The 15,309-nt window shown below is 39.5% G+C and overlaps 2 protein-coding genes across 3 annotated transcripts; one reads left to right on the top strand and one right to left on the bottom strand.

Moving 5' to 3' along the window:
• Window positions 1-340: 340 nt before the first annotated feature.
• On the bottom strand, window positions 341-9,206 carry fkbp10a (FKBP prolyl isomerase 10a). 2 transcript variants are annotated; one of them, XM_026164357.2, is made up of 11 exons: window positions 9,100-9,194; window positions 6,235-6,593; window positions 5,564-5,709; window positions 5,288-5,477; window positions 5,048-5,193; window positions 3,497-3,686; window positions 3,240-3,385; window positions 1,821-2,010; window positions 1,464-1,606; window positions 1,213-1,376; window positions 341-1,089 (listed from the first exon to the last, which is right to left on the bottom strand). In XM_026164357.2, the coding sequence occupies exons 2-11, from the start codon at window positions 6,432-6,434 to the stop codon at window positions 904-906; spliced, it is 1,701 nt and encodes a 566-aa protein (XP_026020142.1). In that variant the 5' UTR covers window positions 6,435-6,593; window positions 9,100-9,194; the 3' UTR covers window positions 341-903. The 2 variants fall into 2 exon arrangements, with proteins under 2 accessions (XP_026020142.1, XP_080156301.1); XM_080300175.1 differs by lacking the exon at window positions 6,235-6,593 and having other exon boundaries at window positions 9,100-9,206.
• Window positions 8,314-14,353, top strand: p3h4 (prolyl 3-hydroxylase family member 4 (inactive)). Its single transcript, XM_026164359.2, has 7 exons — window positions 8,314-8,928; window positions 9,743-9,892; window positions 10,000-10,171; window positions 10,254-10,382; window positions 10,473-10,618; window positions 11,123-11,206; window positions 13,447-14,353. Exons 1-7 carry the CDS (start codon window positions 8,482-8,484, stop codon window positions 13,594-13,596), a joined length of 1,278 nt encoding a protein of 425 aa, XP_026020144.1. The 5' UTR covers window positions 8,314-8,481; the 3' UTR covers window positions 13,597-14,353.
• The last annotated feature ends 956 nt before the right edge of the window (window positions 14,354-15,309 follow it).

Genomic DNA, 15,309 nt, shown 5'->3' with positions numbered 1-15,309 from the left:
AAGCCGTACATGATGGCAGGCATCACTACACTCTCGCTGCTGCCCTCCTGTCACAAATCACCGTCAACCTCAATCTCCAGCCACTCCACCCTGCACTCTTCTTCAATTCTCTTGTGCATGTTCAAAAAGTATTTTCTTTGTTGGTCTAATCGTCCGCTGACGGTGTGGCATAACAGTTTATGATTTGTCCTGTTGTCCAAAATAATTACCTATTTATTTTCAGCTATGCCAGAAATAAAACTACACAAACACAGAGGTGGGCAGTGCATTTGCCTGAGACACCGGGGCTGTTGTGCAAGGCCAGACCAATTGAGTTTAGCTCATTGACAACACACAAAGGTTTTTTGTTATAAAATATTTTATTGTACATTGGTACACAGCCACAAACAATACTGTACAACTAGTGTTTTTTGTAATCATTTTTATATTAAGATGAAGGACCAAAGGTAAATCTAAATTGCTAAATCAACAGCAAATCACATGACTTTTGTAACAGCTGGACTATTGTGGAAGTTGGGCCCTGCCCAGATTCTTGGTAAATGACATGTGCCTTCCTTACAGATCTTTTTTCTTCCATCAGCATTTTAAAAAGCGCTTCTGGCCACAACATACTGACCATGTTTTTGACACATCACAGTTATAAAAACACTGGTGTAAAAGTTATTAATGATGGCTGAATCTCATATAGCTGCTTTGGGTTCAGAGTTTTGGTAAACAGATGTTTTGTATGGAAAATACAATTTTTCCAACTACAGGGCGAGTTGTCTGAAGTGAAAAGGCCCAGTAGATGAGAAATGAGTCCTGAAAAATTCAGAGCTGTTCCACAACACACTAAAACAACAGCGTTACCTCAGCCATTGCACGCCTGTACTTAATCACCAGTGAAACACATAGATGTCCTCTTTATAGCTCATCTCTTGCTTGTTTGGACACGTCATCCTCTGTAACCGTCAGTTCATCTTCTACGATCTTGCCATCTTTATTACGGTCTTGATTATCAAACATGTCCTTAATAATGCTGTCGGCATCAATCCCCGGCCGAAGACGACCTTTGCCTCCTTGAACCTGGAGCCTGATGAAGACTGAAAACTGGAGAATATTGGAGGAGTGTCTAAGTTATAAAACATTTTTACTGTGTGCAGCAATGTTCCTTTATTTAAAAAAAAAAAAAAAATTAGAAGGAAAAAAAGTCATTTTAGCTTCTCTTTTTACCTCCTCAAGGGGGACCTGTTTGTCTCCATCAAGGTCCATAGCAGGAAAGAGGGGATCAGGGCCATCCCCGACCCACACAAACATGTAGCCTTCAGGTACACCCTTCTGAAGCTCCACCAACTCCAACTCAAAGAAGAGCACTGCACTCCTTGGAACTCCTCCGGCTGGAGATGCCATTAAAGAAGAGGAAAATTACATGAAAAAGAACAAAAAATAAATAAATACTGTATCTGAGTTTCTTGATGACTGACCTTCATTTTCACCATGGCCAAAGTGGGGAGGGATGACCACTTCTCTCCTCTCGCCTACACACATGCCTCTTAAACCTTCCTCCAGACCCAGGATCACATTATTTGCTCCCAGAGTAGTGATAGAAAGTGAATCATACTGGTCCCTGCAAAGTGATTCATAACTATTTTTAACAGAGAACATTTAGGAAAGAAAAAAAAAAAAACCTGGAGCCATGCAAGCATACATGCTTTTGTCATAAAGACAAAGATGGTATGAATTCGAGGCCCACGGAAATCTGTCAGACAAGGAGCCAGCAATGATTACATGCATGAGGTGGAGGGTGCAGTGTAGCAGAGTGAACAGCAGAGGGCGCTCACGAGGTGTACAGCAGGGTGCCGTCCATCAAGGAGCAATTGTAGCGGTACTGAATCAAATCGTCAGCTTCACTTCTCATGTTACACTCCTGAGGCTTATGGGTAACTTTGATATTGACTGGATCTTTTGGGTTGTGGAAATCAATGACGTGAATGTCAAAGACGAGCACAGCAGATCCAGGAATGAAGTCTCCTACAAGATAAAATGAAAAAACAAAACAAGAAACATGACATTTATACACATAGAAGTACAGACGCATGCGTTAAAAATACTTTGATAAAAGTTGAAGTACTGATTCAACTTCTTTACTCAAGTAAATTGAAATAGTACAGGACCTGAAATGTATTCAAATTAAACAAGTAAAAAGTAACTCTTTTGAGGATGTTTCTATGAGCTATTGTTGTGCAAAACTAACTGAACCTCGTGCTATAGTAATATAATAAAACAATTAATAAATGAGAATACAAACTTTATTTCAGTCTGAACTGTAATTCTAAAAATTGTACTCAGCTTGAATCAGTTATGCAGAACACGAGCATTTAAGAAGAAAAGCACTATTTTTTTGTTGCATACATTGTAGACGATGACTTTGCCTCCACAGCTTAACAGGGAAATGAGCACAGTCAGGATTAACATGGGATTCAGCAGATGTGGGAATGCTAAGATTGATTGTAGTGGTTCAACGTGGGGAAAAGAATTACAATAATTTCTATTTTGGGCTCCAGCAGATTTTCTTTGTGTACAGACTGATCAGCTGACTTCTACTGCTGCTGCTCTTTGTTTGATTTACACAACTGAATTCAACAAGCTGTAACCCAACATTTCACAAGCTAACTTCGCTGATTTCCATCCCTTACACTGACAGTATACTTTTTACACTGTCTTTATACTAGATGGTATTCAGTTGCCCTTTTTCTGTAGAGCTAGCTAGATGCTGAAGTACCATGACTACAGAACATCTACACTCGTTCCGGTGATGTGCCAAAAACACTGGCCTACTTTAACCTGACTGTGATGCAATAGATTATTAATAAATTACATGGTTTTACCTCATCTTGTTGTATGCGATACCCCCTGGTGACTGATATACCATTAGATACACTATTGCCTTACATATGTAACTTTTTAGGCTCAAATCACTTTGATGTTTGAATGCACACAGGGACATGGAATAACTCCACTCAAATTCCTTAAACCTAAAGTAACGAGTCTACTTTGAAAATGTAAGGAGCAGAAAGTACACATATTTGTGTGAAAATGTTGGGAGTAAAAGTAAAAAGTTTTCTGAAAAATAATTAAAGTACAGATACCTAAAAATTCTAGTTAAGTACACTAAGTATTTGTATATCACTACTTCCCACCTCTGATGCGCTCACTCAGACAACACTTTAAAACCTCCTATTTGCAGACATCAAACTCACCGACTCCTTTTTCACCATACGCTAAGTGAGGAGGAATTACGACCCTCCTTTTCTCTCCTATGCACAGCCCCTGCAGGGCTTTGTCCATCCCTTGGATCACGTATCCCATACCGATGTAAGTGTTGTAGGTGCTATTTCGCTGATAGCTGTCAAAGGAGAGTGAGAGAGAGCTTGAAAGAAGCTTATTTGGATGATAGCTTATTTACTTTCTAAAAATGAAAAAACAAACAAACAAACAAAAAAACTCTCAAGTGTACCTCGAGTCAAAGAGTGTGCCATCCTGAAATGTGCCATTGTAGTGGTAGCGGATGTAATCTCCAGTCACTGTTGTGCGCGTGCAGCCTTTAGGCACTTCCTTTGCCTCCACGATTACATCATCCTTGGGGTTAAAGACATCAACTATCAGCACCTCGAATACCAGCGTGGCCTGAGGAGGGATCATGGTTCCTGTTGGGAGGAAAGAAGCATGTTCATGAAAGAAAGTTATTAAAAAAAAATTAAAACTCATTGAACAAGTGACCACCTAAATCCTTTTTTATCTACTCCGATTCAACTGAGGTTTGTTAAATGATTATTAAGACAACTCTAAAACATCCTCACTCACAATTTTTGAAAATAAATATAAAATAAGACAGTGCAATTTAGACAGTACAAGACAGTAAAAGAGATTGAATAACTATCCTGCAGCTAGCTTAGCCTCTGTTACTGCACTCAGCGCTTAGGAAATCCAAACCCACAAGCATTTACACTCCACATCGAAAATGAGAGGACGCATATCTGTGGCCAACACTGGTTACCAGCAAGACAGCCAATTGAATTTGAAAGTATCCATATTGAAGCTTTGCCCAGCGCAAACACCAAATAAGACAGCAAGGAAGGCCATCCAGTAAAAGTCAAAGTAATGGATTTTACTGTAACAAAATTTTGTCCCTACACACATCCTGGTCTCCATTTTTTAAAGTACGCCCAAAGTTTTAGGATCAACTTTCAATCTTTCTGATGCTTTATTTTCCTTGTACTAGAGCAGGAATGTCAAACTGATTTCACATCGTGGGTCACATATAGAAAATATTGATCTTAAGTGGGCCAGACTACTGATACTCGCCTTTCAGTCACTGAAAATAAGTTTAACTAAACATTTATTTCCCGTGACATCTTAATATAAGAAGTGCAATCTCAACAGCACATCTCAGTTTTTCTGTCAGCACTACTCGTTGGGCTTTAAATTGTAAGAAATAAATGTGCAAAATGAGTTGCTTAGTTGCATTGTTCACATTTTCTAACAAAAGCATGTTTTTTTTTTTTAGAAAATGTGAACAATGAACCCATTGTAAAAAAACAAAACAAAACAAAACAAACAACCCAGAAATTTAGTAGATGGTGAAAAAACAGTTACTTTTCCTGTAAGTTCATTGTTTATCTATTACATAATTACTGGTGTAGTATGAATAGCCATAGGGGAAGTCTCTAACAGGAGGAAAAGCTGTACAGCTTGTGAATATACTAGTAAACAATCATCAATCAATCAGTCATCATAAAGACACTCATAAATGTCCTCTGACAATTTCTCTGAACGTTAGCACACCAAATCCTACACGCAAAATCAGAAATATATATAAAAATACTGATATTTGAATGTGATATGCAGATAAACATGCAGAAAACATATGAAGTTTTAAACTTAACCCTTTAAAAGAAACGAAACAGGTCACTATGATTATTAATAAGAGGTTACATTTTGAGGTTGTCAACAGGTGAATTAAAAGAAATGCCACACTAGCCAAAGACATCTTAATAGTAGTTATTACCGTAGCCATTCTCTCCGTATGCCAGGAAGGGTGGGACGATAATGAGGCGTCTTTCCCCAATACACATGCCCAGAAGACCCTCGTCCATGCCTTTAATGAGGTCACCCTGGCCCAGGTAGGTGTCATAGGTGGCATTCCTCGAGTAACTAAATAAAGAGTTGACAGTTCAAAGTTCCTGATAATCAAAGAAACAAACAAAGAGATGCTTTTCAGCTTCTAATGAAACTTTTGCCCTCTCACCTGGAGTCAAAGAGTTCACCAGAGAGCAGAGTGCCGTTGTAGTGGTAACGGACAAAATCTGATGCTGCAGTTGTTCGCCTGCAGCTCGCAGGTTTGTCGAGAGTGCGGATCTCAACCTTGTCCTTTTCGTTCCAGATATCCAGCAGAAGGACATCGTAAACCAGCACAGCATCAGGAGGGATTATACCACCTGAACAGAGATAGAGATCAGAGTGTCACAAGTCAGCCCACATAATGCCACCAGTAAAGTGCCGTCACTGCTGTGCTCCTCTGCACCTGTTCCTATGCTTCCATAGGCCAGATGTGGAGGGACTGTGACCCTCCTGCGCTCGTTGACACACATGCCCAGCAGACCCCGGTCCATCCCTGCGATGAGTCTGCCCAGGCCGACCTGGCTGATGAAAGCTTTGCCTCGATCATAGCTGCAGAGGCGGTGATGGAGATGAGAGTGAAAAACAGCGTGAACAAAATAAAAATGGGTTGTGATTTTTTAAATTAATTTATTTTATTTTATTTTTCAAGGGAATGGAATGCAAGGGAGGTATGCCATCTACTAACTGCCCGAAACTAACCCGTGTAGATACTAAATCACAGCAAATAATTGCTGTGATTTTCTCAGCTTCACCTCTGCTGAAGCTGAGATGCTACTGACACATTTGCAGTCATCACTGCTGCAGTAAACATATGTGAAGAAAAATCCATTAAAAGAACAAATAAAATGCGTGTTAGCTTTCTTTACTTCTGTGCTTACTGTAATAACTTTTTTACTGTGTAAGCATTGCCCTTACTGCACAGTGAACCATTTTTAATCACACAGTAATCATAATTTCATTGAAAGCTAACGTTACAAGCAGTTCGTGGGAACTGTAGTCCTTTTCTATACTAACAATTAGCGCTAGTTAGCTCATTCTGAAGCTAAACTAACTGACATTTCGCTGTAACTTCACCTGGAGTCAAACTTTTTCCCGTCTTCAAAGAAGGTACCGTTGAAATGATAACGAACAAAATCTTCTATTTCCACTTCTCGAGGACAAACTTTCGGAATGTCATAACGATCCACGACAACGTCGAGTAACGGACCGGGGCTACAGTTCACAGTCAATAAGTGCGACAGAAGTAAAAGCTGAAAACATGCCAATAAATCCATTTGAAAAGCTGCTCAGTAGAGTGAGAGCCCGTCTGCCCGCCGGTGATGTGGTTCAAGATGTGGAACCGATACAGCAGCAAAAAGTTGACGCTGGTCTGGCCGTGAAGCTCGTTTAAATGATATAGATGACTTCCGGTAAGGGATTTCAAAATAATAGTCCTCCAAACAGAGAGAAAAAAAGACACTTTAATATTCAATATAAAAGTTGATAATGCTTATTTCAACTTTTTTCCCCCTGTAAGTCTAACTTACTTTGTGTGACATAAATAATAATAATTATGATAATAATAATATTATTGTACATAAACTATACAGATTTGAAATATTTAGCATGTAAAGTACAAATATACTTGATTTTATCTGAATGCAGCCTTCCTATATACTTCTTACACTCATGTCTGGTTATCATCTTCGGGTATCAATAGGGAAGTATGGATAAATAACCACATCTGCTTTGAGAGATAAGTGTTAGCCAGGAAAAGGGACACTTCCGCTTAAAGTGGGACCCTAGGTCACCCTATTTGTCATTAACATTACAGATGTATAATGTGAACGGTAGAACATTATGAAAGTGTGTGAAAACTGAAAAAATAAGATTGTTTGCCAAGTGTAGAAACTTCCAGATATGCGGTCTGGCTGTTAAGTGGCACCGTGTGTTCCAACCCTGAATGCAGCACAGCGCACGATCTGAGACACATACATAATTTATTTCTCATTAATAATACTTTATATTTTTTAATGTGGATGGAAAACTAAACACACTTCCGGCCTTATCCCATCTCCTTCAGGCTTGCTTGTCGTATCTTTCTGGTCCTGTACTCCAGAGAGGAGCAGGAGGGGGAGTGGCCCCGGGGCCCCCACCCTCTTTCTAATGGAATCTTGCAAACGTGTAATGCCTGTCCCAAAAGGCCCGGCTCTATGATTTCAGCTCACAAATGAAACGAGCCTGAATTTGTAATCCCGTATCATCTGGTGGCACATTTCAGGGAGGCAGGCTCATGCAAGGAGTCTTCTACGGTTTAAATAGTTATTGCATCCTAATAACCATCTCATCCAGACACCCCGAAGGGCTTCTAATGGTAACTGCAAAGATTTTGAAATATTGCAGACACGGAGTTCAAATATGCCCACAAGTCATGTGTCAACTATGCGCATGGAGTTTTAACCTCACTAGTCTCAGCTTGTCCATTTGCTCGAAATGTCAGCAGAAATCAAGAATCTTCAACTCATAAGACACTTCGTATGAACACTGATAAATATTCATGTAAATTAAAAAAAAACGATTAAAGTAATATTACATCTGGTTTGTTTGCATCTTCTGCGTTTTATGTGGAAAACATTGACCCTTTTCTTCCCAACTCATTCTGTGACGTCTGTGTCAAGCCCCCCAGAATTAACAAGAAATATACCGGAAGTACTGAGCTCTATTTTCAAGGTAATTGCCAAGATTGCATTTTACCGACTGCCAAGCTGCATTTAAAACCTTATATTTTTTAAAACCGTTATATTTTGGAATTTTAAATAAACGAAAAATACTCCAACTTGTAGCGAACCGGATGTTTCTTAATGATATTTATAACAATTAATATTAATTTCACAACCACACTTTTAAACTAAGAAAAGCAGGTTAATCCAGACATTCTAAAAATGCAGCCTTCCAGTAGCTTTTACGCACAAAAACATTAATTGTCATGTTGTTTAAATTGTTTAATTTTTTTAAAAATGAGACTAACTATAAAAATAATATGCACACACGTACTGTGTTCTATATTATTTATCTTAAACGAATATGTATGACCGATGCCATCTTTTAGAAGTAAATACTGTACAGAATGAGCAGAAGACAAGAGATCAATATTTATTTATTTATTTTGATGAACGCTCATTAAAGCTTTTATTCTGAAAATCTTGACTAGATGTTCGCGTTTTCGTCCCGTGTTTTTTACAGGTATCACAGACATGAACGATCCCTGTTAAAGTAAAGAAGGAGGTCTCCTGAGCCATTCAAAGCACTGACAGACGGCTGAGGGAGCCTGTGAAGGTAAAGATGCTCACGAGAAGCTTGTTCCTGGCCTTCTTCTTCGTTATTTTTGCGCCGGTGGACGCTCAGTATGAGAAGTACAGCTTTAAAAGTTTCCCTCAGAAGGACATCATGCCGCTGGAATCCGCGTACAACTACGCGATGGAGCAATACGGAGCGCAAAACTGGGCAGAAACTATCAAGTTCCTGGAGCTGAGCCTGCGGCTCCACCGGCTCCTCCGGGACAGCGAGGCTTTCTGCTGCAGCAACTGCAGCTCCGTCAGCCGGGACAACGACACCCTGTTCGAGGATACCAGCCTCCGCGTCATGCGCCACATCCTGCTGAGAGCTGCTTGCCTTAAAAAGTGCAAGGCAGATTTTCCAGTGTTTAAGCTCACATATCCACGGAGAGATTTATTGGAAACTTTCGAGAAAAGGATACCTTATCGTTACATACAGTATGCATACTTCCAGGTGAGACTAAGTGTGGAAGTGAGTTCACTGGGACTCTGGGAGTGTAATGCAAAGTTGGTGCAGTACTTAAGCACGGCATATCACAAGAATATCTTACGCGTAACGGGAGCATTCATTCAACAAAAGCGTCTGCAGTTGGCTTCTCTAGACAGGCTGGCTCGTTTTACTTACCGAGAGGAAATTTCTAGTGGGTTAGCTGTGGAGTGTAATTTCGCCACTACTTTGCTGTGCGCCCTCCTGCTGGCCAAGCAGCAGTTGAGCATGTGCCACGTCTCTTCCAGTGTTCCCCTAAAAACAATCCCCCTATTCTTCTGTCAGAGTGATGGGGGGGTGGGGGTACTTAGTCGGCAAGATCTTTCGCGTAAAAAGTATGCTTGGTCATTAAATTGCCTCCACACTAACAACATCCATGCTGTGGGGGAAATTAATTGAACGTACATCATCAGAAACCCTTTAACTCTGAATCCTAAAAGCAGAATATCTGCTGTGCCCCCCTCTTTCACTCAGAGATTATTCTGCATATTTATTTATTGTTGATTAACCCTCCCCCAAAATGATACCTTTTATTATACTTCAAACTAACAGGGTATACCGACCCACTTCCACGAACATCTGTCCAGATCTTTTACCTGACTCTGGTGTGTGATATCTGATATTATCACTTAGTTTCCAACCACTGCATCTATCAGCTGTTTACTGACTTCTCAAGAAATGATGTGCTCTGACATGTCCTCTTTTAAAAACGTTTACCTTAAAAGTAAAAAAAAAAGTATCTTCCTGTAACTCCAGTGCCATGTGTTACATTCTCCCTCAGCTTAACAACCTGGAGAAGGCAGTGGCTGCAACTCACACTTTCCTGAAGAAGAACCCAGATGATGTCCTCTTAACAAAGAACATGAACTACTACAAGACACTGTTTGACGTGGAGGAATATCTCATTGATCACGAGGAGCAGCCATATGAAGTTTGTACCCTAAGCACTGTCGTATTGCACCAATGAGAGGTCTGATGTTTGAGTTCTATGTTTTTTTTTGTTGTTGTTTTTTTTAAATGAATCTCTTTACTACACAGAGTGTTTTCTTGAAAAGTGTGACGCTCTACAACAACGGAGACTTCAGCAACAGTGCTAGAAACATGGAGCAGGCCATCACACAGTACTTTGAAGTATACAACCTCTGTTTAGCTGGCTGTGACAGCTCATATGAGATTGTGGAGTTCAAAGATTTCTATCCCAGCATGGCGGGTAAGAGGAGAGTCATTCAGGAGCAGTCTAAATTCAGATTATTTGAGGCAAAATAACATTTTCTCCTTCTTGCTTCCATCAGATCTCTATATAAATGCTCTGAAATGTAAATTTAAATGCGAGGAGAACCTGACACCCAGCGTTGGAGGCTTCTTTGTGGAGAAGTTTGTAGCTACTATGTATCACTACCTCCAGTTTTCTTATTATAAATGTAAGAACTATTACCAAGACTTTGGCTTTGTTTTGCAGAGATCTGTGTAATATAATGGGTTTTTTAAAACATGTATTACTTTGTTTCCAGTAAATGATGTAAAGAACGCTGCTCCGTGTGCAGCAAGTTACATGCTGTTCGACCCCAAAGACCAGGTGATGCAACAAAATGTGGCGTATTATCGCTTCTACCGGGAGCAGTGGGGCCTCAACGATAATGATTTTGAACCTCGGCCTGTGAGTAAAACAAAAACTGTACCAGTCTTCATTCATCGGCTCTTCCAGGACTTGAGCGGTTTAGCTGCAGCTCATGCAGACTGGATTGTTTGGAAGCAGCAGGCGGTGCATATTGCAAAGCAGGAAAATGGTAGCATGAAGCGGTCACGGCGTGAACATTAACACAATTTCAGGGTGGTAATTAGAAACTTGTATAGTTGTGTACGGCAGATATGTTTTCCTGTCTTTTCTGCAGGGTGTAAAATTGGCAGCAGCTGCAGTGCAGTTTATGGGCTAGACCCATCTGAAGCTGGTCTAGCCTGTAAAGTTCTTTGCATCCTGGTTTTAAATACATGTAGTGCTGCTGTAAACACATGAAGGCTTCTAAACTTAGAGGAGAAAAGCCAGTAAACAAAAAACCAGCTAGCCAAATTTGTCATTCAGCTCTGTGTTGTAAAACTGTTTGTTTGTTCCCACTGGTTGCTTGAGCTTACACAAAAGCTGATGTCCCTTTAACTTTTCCAGGAGGCACTGAGGTACTTTAACCAGACGACCAAACAGAAAGAAATGCTGGAGTTTGCTCTGAGCTACCTGCAAACAGACGATGAGGTATGTTTCTACACTTGGCTCAAAGGCTGATGTTGACTAATGGCGCACTGTTTTTAGACAGCATGAGGGCTTGAGCTTAAGCGTCAACGGAAATTACATTAATTCCTTTAAAGAAAGAAAAAAAAATTATCTGAAGGACTAATCTTTATACAATATGGCATTTAATTAGCAGCATTAAACAAACTGAACTGTGGCACCAATTTAGCAGAGGACAAGCTATAACAAAATCTTTTGCCAATGAGTTTATGTTACTTATTGCTGGTTTCAAACCTTATCTAATACAAAATGATGATCATTTTGATAGATAGACTGCAGTCTGAAATATCATAAGAGAAAGACATGGTGCAAAAATAATTCTCACTGAAAATGCCGAACAAGGACCAAGTCAATCAACAGCTCCAACAGGAAATGTCTCAATCAAGCACACACACAGTGGAGGTTCACAATAGTTTCAGCACATTCCTCTACATTAGAATTGTAAAGACTTGGATGAATGTACGCTACCAAATGTTGTTCATACATAGTAATATAGCTTATAGAGGGGGAAAGCCTTTAAAACCTATTTTAGGCAAAGACTGGGAAAAGATTTATTTATTTCCTCAGTAACTTCAGTTTGCCGGTCAGATCCAACACTCTCTCATGACTTTTGGTTTCAAGAAGCCAAGATGGCTAGAAGCCCAAACATCAGTGCGACGCTTCAAAACCACACTTTACAAACCAATGGGTGACGTCACAGTGGCTATGCCAATCTTTTTATATGCTGCTACAGTGGCAATGCACTTAATTTACAAGTTAGGGATAGTCCAGTTTGAGACTCTAAATATGTATTGTTTTAAATGTCCATTAGGAAAACACTGAACGCTTACAGTCTGACTTCTATACCAATTTGACATTTTCTTACAAAAACAGTAACTATAAATGTTCATCTAAACTACAAAGAAATCCTTTGTTATAATCCAGCTACTGGTATACAGCTACGATGATCATATCTGACTAAGCTTGCAGAGATAATTATCTCTGAGATGTTTTTTTTTTTTCTTTTAACAACAAAAACAAAATTCCACCGGTCCCCTTTGTGCTGGAACAGTGGCTGAGGTATCAGACGCAGATGCCTGAAAACCTCAGCAGATAAAATCCAAACTCTCTGCAGGACTACAGAGGATAAAAATAAGTCTTTGACTTGGAGGATCCAGCTGGGGTTTACTGTTATTGTTTTTCAAAATGCAAACTTCATATCTTCTTTAGGAGTGTAGACCTTTACTTTGGGGGAATTAACCAACAAACTAAATGTAGAGAACACAAAGGAAAATAAATCAGAGGATGAAAGGGAGAAACAGGGGTGAAGGCTGCGGAAGAAGGGGTGGAGGGGGTTGTCTTCCGGCAGCAGTGTGTGGTATGTGGCTTGGAGGTGTTGGCCACTGAGACTGTGCCACATCCATTTAACTCAGGCCGGCTCCTCCCAGCTTCACACTGCCTGGACCTGAGAAGGGGAAAGGAGGACTGTGAAAGTTCAGGCTGAATTACAGGGTGCAAAAGTTGACAGATTTACAGACATAAGAAGAAGAATGTGTCAGTGAATCTCTGAATAGTACTGTAAGTAAGGCTACGTCCACACTAGCCCAGATAGATTTGAAAATGGCCTTTTCATCTGAAAACACTCCGCGTCCACACTAGTGTTTTCAGTCGTTTTCACAGAGTTGTGCATCCACATTGAAAGGGCCGAAAACGCTTAAGTTCCATTACTGCACATGCGTGAAACACAAGAAGATTCAGCCTGCCTCATTTCTGTCTGCCGTTTATTTACTTTCCAGCTCATTGAAACGTTGCAGCAAAATGTCGAGGAAAAGCACCAAGTTTTTTGCAAAAGCGAGTGAGAATTAAAGAATTTGAAGAAAAGCTATCTGAAGCATGTACAAACTGATATTAATCTTTAATAGGGCTGTCAAAATTGAGAGCAAACAAAACAACTCCGCTACCTTAGTTTAATTGGTCACATGACTGTATCACATGACTAAAATGCGTCATCGTTTTCGAAAGTCTCCGTTTTCGCTGTCCGCACTGTGACGCTAAAGCACCGTCTTCAAATGTATTCGTTTTCGAGAGCGTTTTCCTTCGGGGAAAGTGTGGACGGGAGGCCAAAACGGAGAGAAAACAATGCGTTTTCAAACGCAACAGTGTGAATGTAGCCTCATTAAAGAGTTTTCTGTTAATTTGTTTTGTTTTTCTCTTTTACATTTTAGGAAGTTGTAAGTCCAGAAGAAATGACCACCTCTCGCTCAAACCATCCTGACACTGAGTTTGAGGGTATGGGGGATTATGAGGAGTCCCTCCTGGCTGATTGGTGGCAGGAACCCAAAACTAAGTGGGACACTGGAGAAGTCATAGACTGACATCTGTCTTTATCTTCGAGCAGAACACTTTCACATCCAACTCTGTCCCACCTCCCATGAAAACATGCCCAAAAAATGATGAACCATCTACAGACAAACATCTAGATTCCTATCAGTATTATGCAAAAAAACCAAAAACACAGAGCCCCCCTGGTGATTGATTGTGGGGATTTCTTTTTTTCTGTTTTTTTGACAAGATTAAAATTCACAGCCTTGTTAGTGCATGCACAGCCATGAGTAAATGACGTTTGTGAGGTGAGAACAAATCTTAAATATGCACGGTAACAAAATAGAAAGCTACTTTTGTTATCAGGGAAAAATCATGAATATATTTGGATTTTTTCACTTTGTTATGTGAGCTTTTTCTCTCCCCCTAATCTCCCAGAGTGAGAAGCACCCTGTGTGTTTAGGGCCCTCTTACTGCAGGATATCAAATTTCATCCAAGTTACATTAACTCAACCCATGCTTCTTGTCATGGTTTATCTTACCGGGGGGCTCTGTTTTAATTTTAACTTAGTTGGTTATTAAATGGACACAATTACCCATCATGATGATCAGTATGAAAGACTAATCAATCATTGGTCTCAATGCTGATATTTGCCAATGACTTTTCTACAGTTTTTATTTACTGTTATTTAATGAAAGCTGTGAGGTGTGATATAACAATGCTGACATGGGGCTTTTATGTTGTTATTTGTCATCCACCAATAAGATATTGGTAATAAGATGCTTTTAATTAAAATAATTTAATGTGTTCTTTTTGATTGGAATCATACATTTTTTTAAAAATAACTACTTTAATAAGCTCAAATATACTTGCATTGTAAAAACTATTTTGATTACATTACTACTCTAATCAATTTATTGTGGAACCAAGTTTGATTAATATGGTGAAGATGTTTGATAAATTAAATTTAAGGTTTAAAAATAATGTTTTTATATTGCAAATGTATTTGACGCTTGATTTAAAAAAAAAAAAAAAAAGACAATGTAGAGGTCGACCTGGTCTCTTGAAAAAATGTAAGCATCCAGTTTATATTATAACATGGGATTTACCCTATAAAAAGGCAGTTAATCTTATTTAGCAAGGACCCAAACCACAAAAGCAAATGAAAAAAAATCTCATTGAAGATCTGTGGCGACTCTGGGGACAACAGCGGAGCATGAAAGCAAGATGTGTGGGGCATTTTTACAACAGGAAGGCAAGTGTTTGGGATGTAGTTGCGCTCATGAACCTGAGATAAATAATCACCATATAGCACAAAGCTCTTGCTGCATGGTTCACCCACTTTGCCCTCCATGTAGAGTAACGTGCAAAAGTCTCGAGCCACCCCTCATTTATTCAGTTTGTGTTAGTAAAATGGGAAAGAGGAGCAATTTATTTAAACATGCAAAGGCAAAGAAATGGAGTGTAAAAACACATTTTCTATACGATCATGGTTTTCTTCAGCACATCCTGAACTTTCTTATAATTTATTTAAGTAGTGTTCAGAAATAGTTCTCAAAGGACATTCAAAGCTCTTCTTTGGAGCTTTGAAACCGTTAAGCACCAGGCATGAGGAGCCTGGTGCATATCTGGTAGTTTCCTACTCTGTGTTTTTTCTATTTAGGTAGGCTTTTACTACATTGGCAGTGTGTTTGGGATCTCTGTTAAACAATTAAGCTCTTTCCAGATGGTATTAAATGATGGATCAAAGTCTGATGGCATTTTT

The sequence above is a fragment of the Astatotilapia calliptera genome, chromosome 4 (genome assembly GCF_964374335.1).
Source record: "Astatotilapia calliptera chromosome 4, fAstCal68.1, whole genome shotgun sequence".
NCBI lineage: Eukaryota > Metazoa > Chordata > Actinopteri > Cichliformes > Cichlidae > Astatotilapia > Astatotilapia calliptera.
Note: the sequence above shows the minus strand (reverse complement) of the source record. Positions and strands in the feature narration are given on the sequence as shown.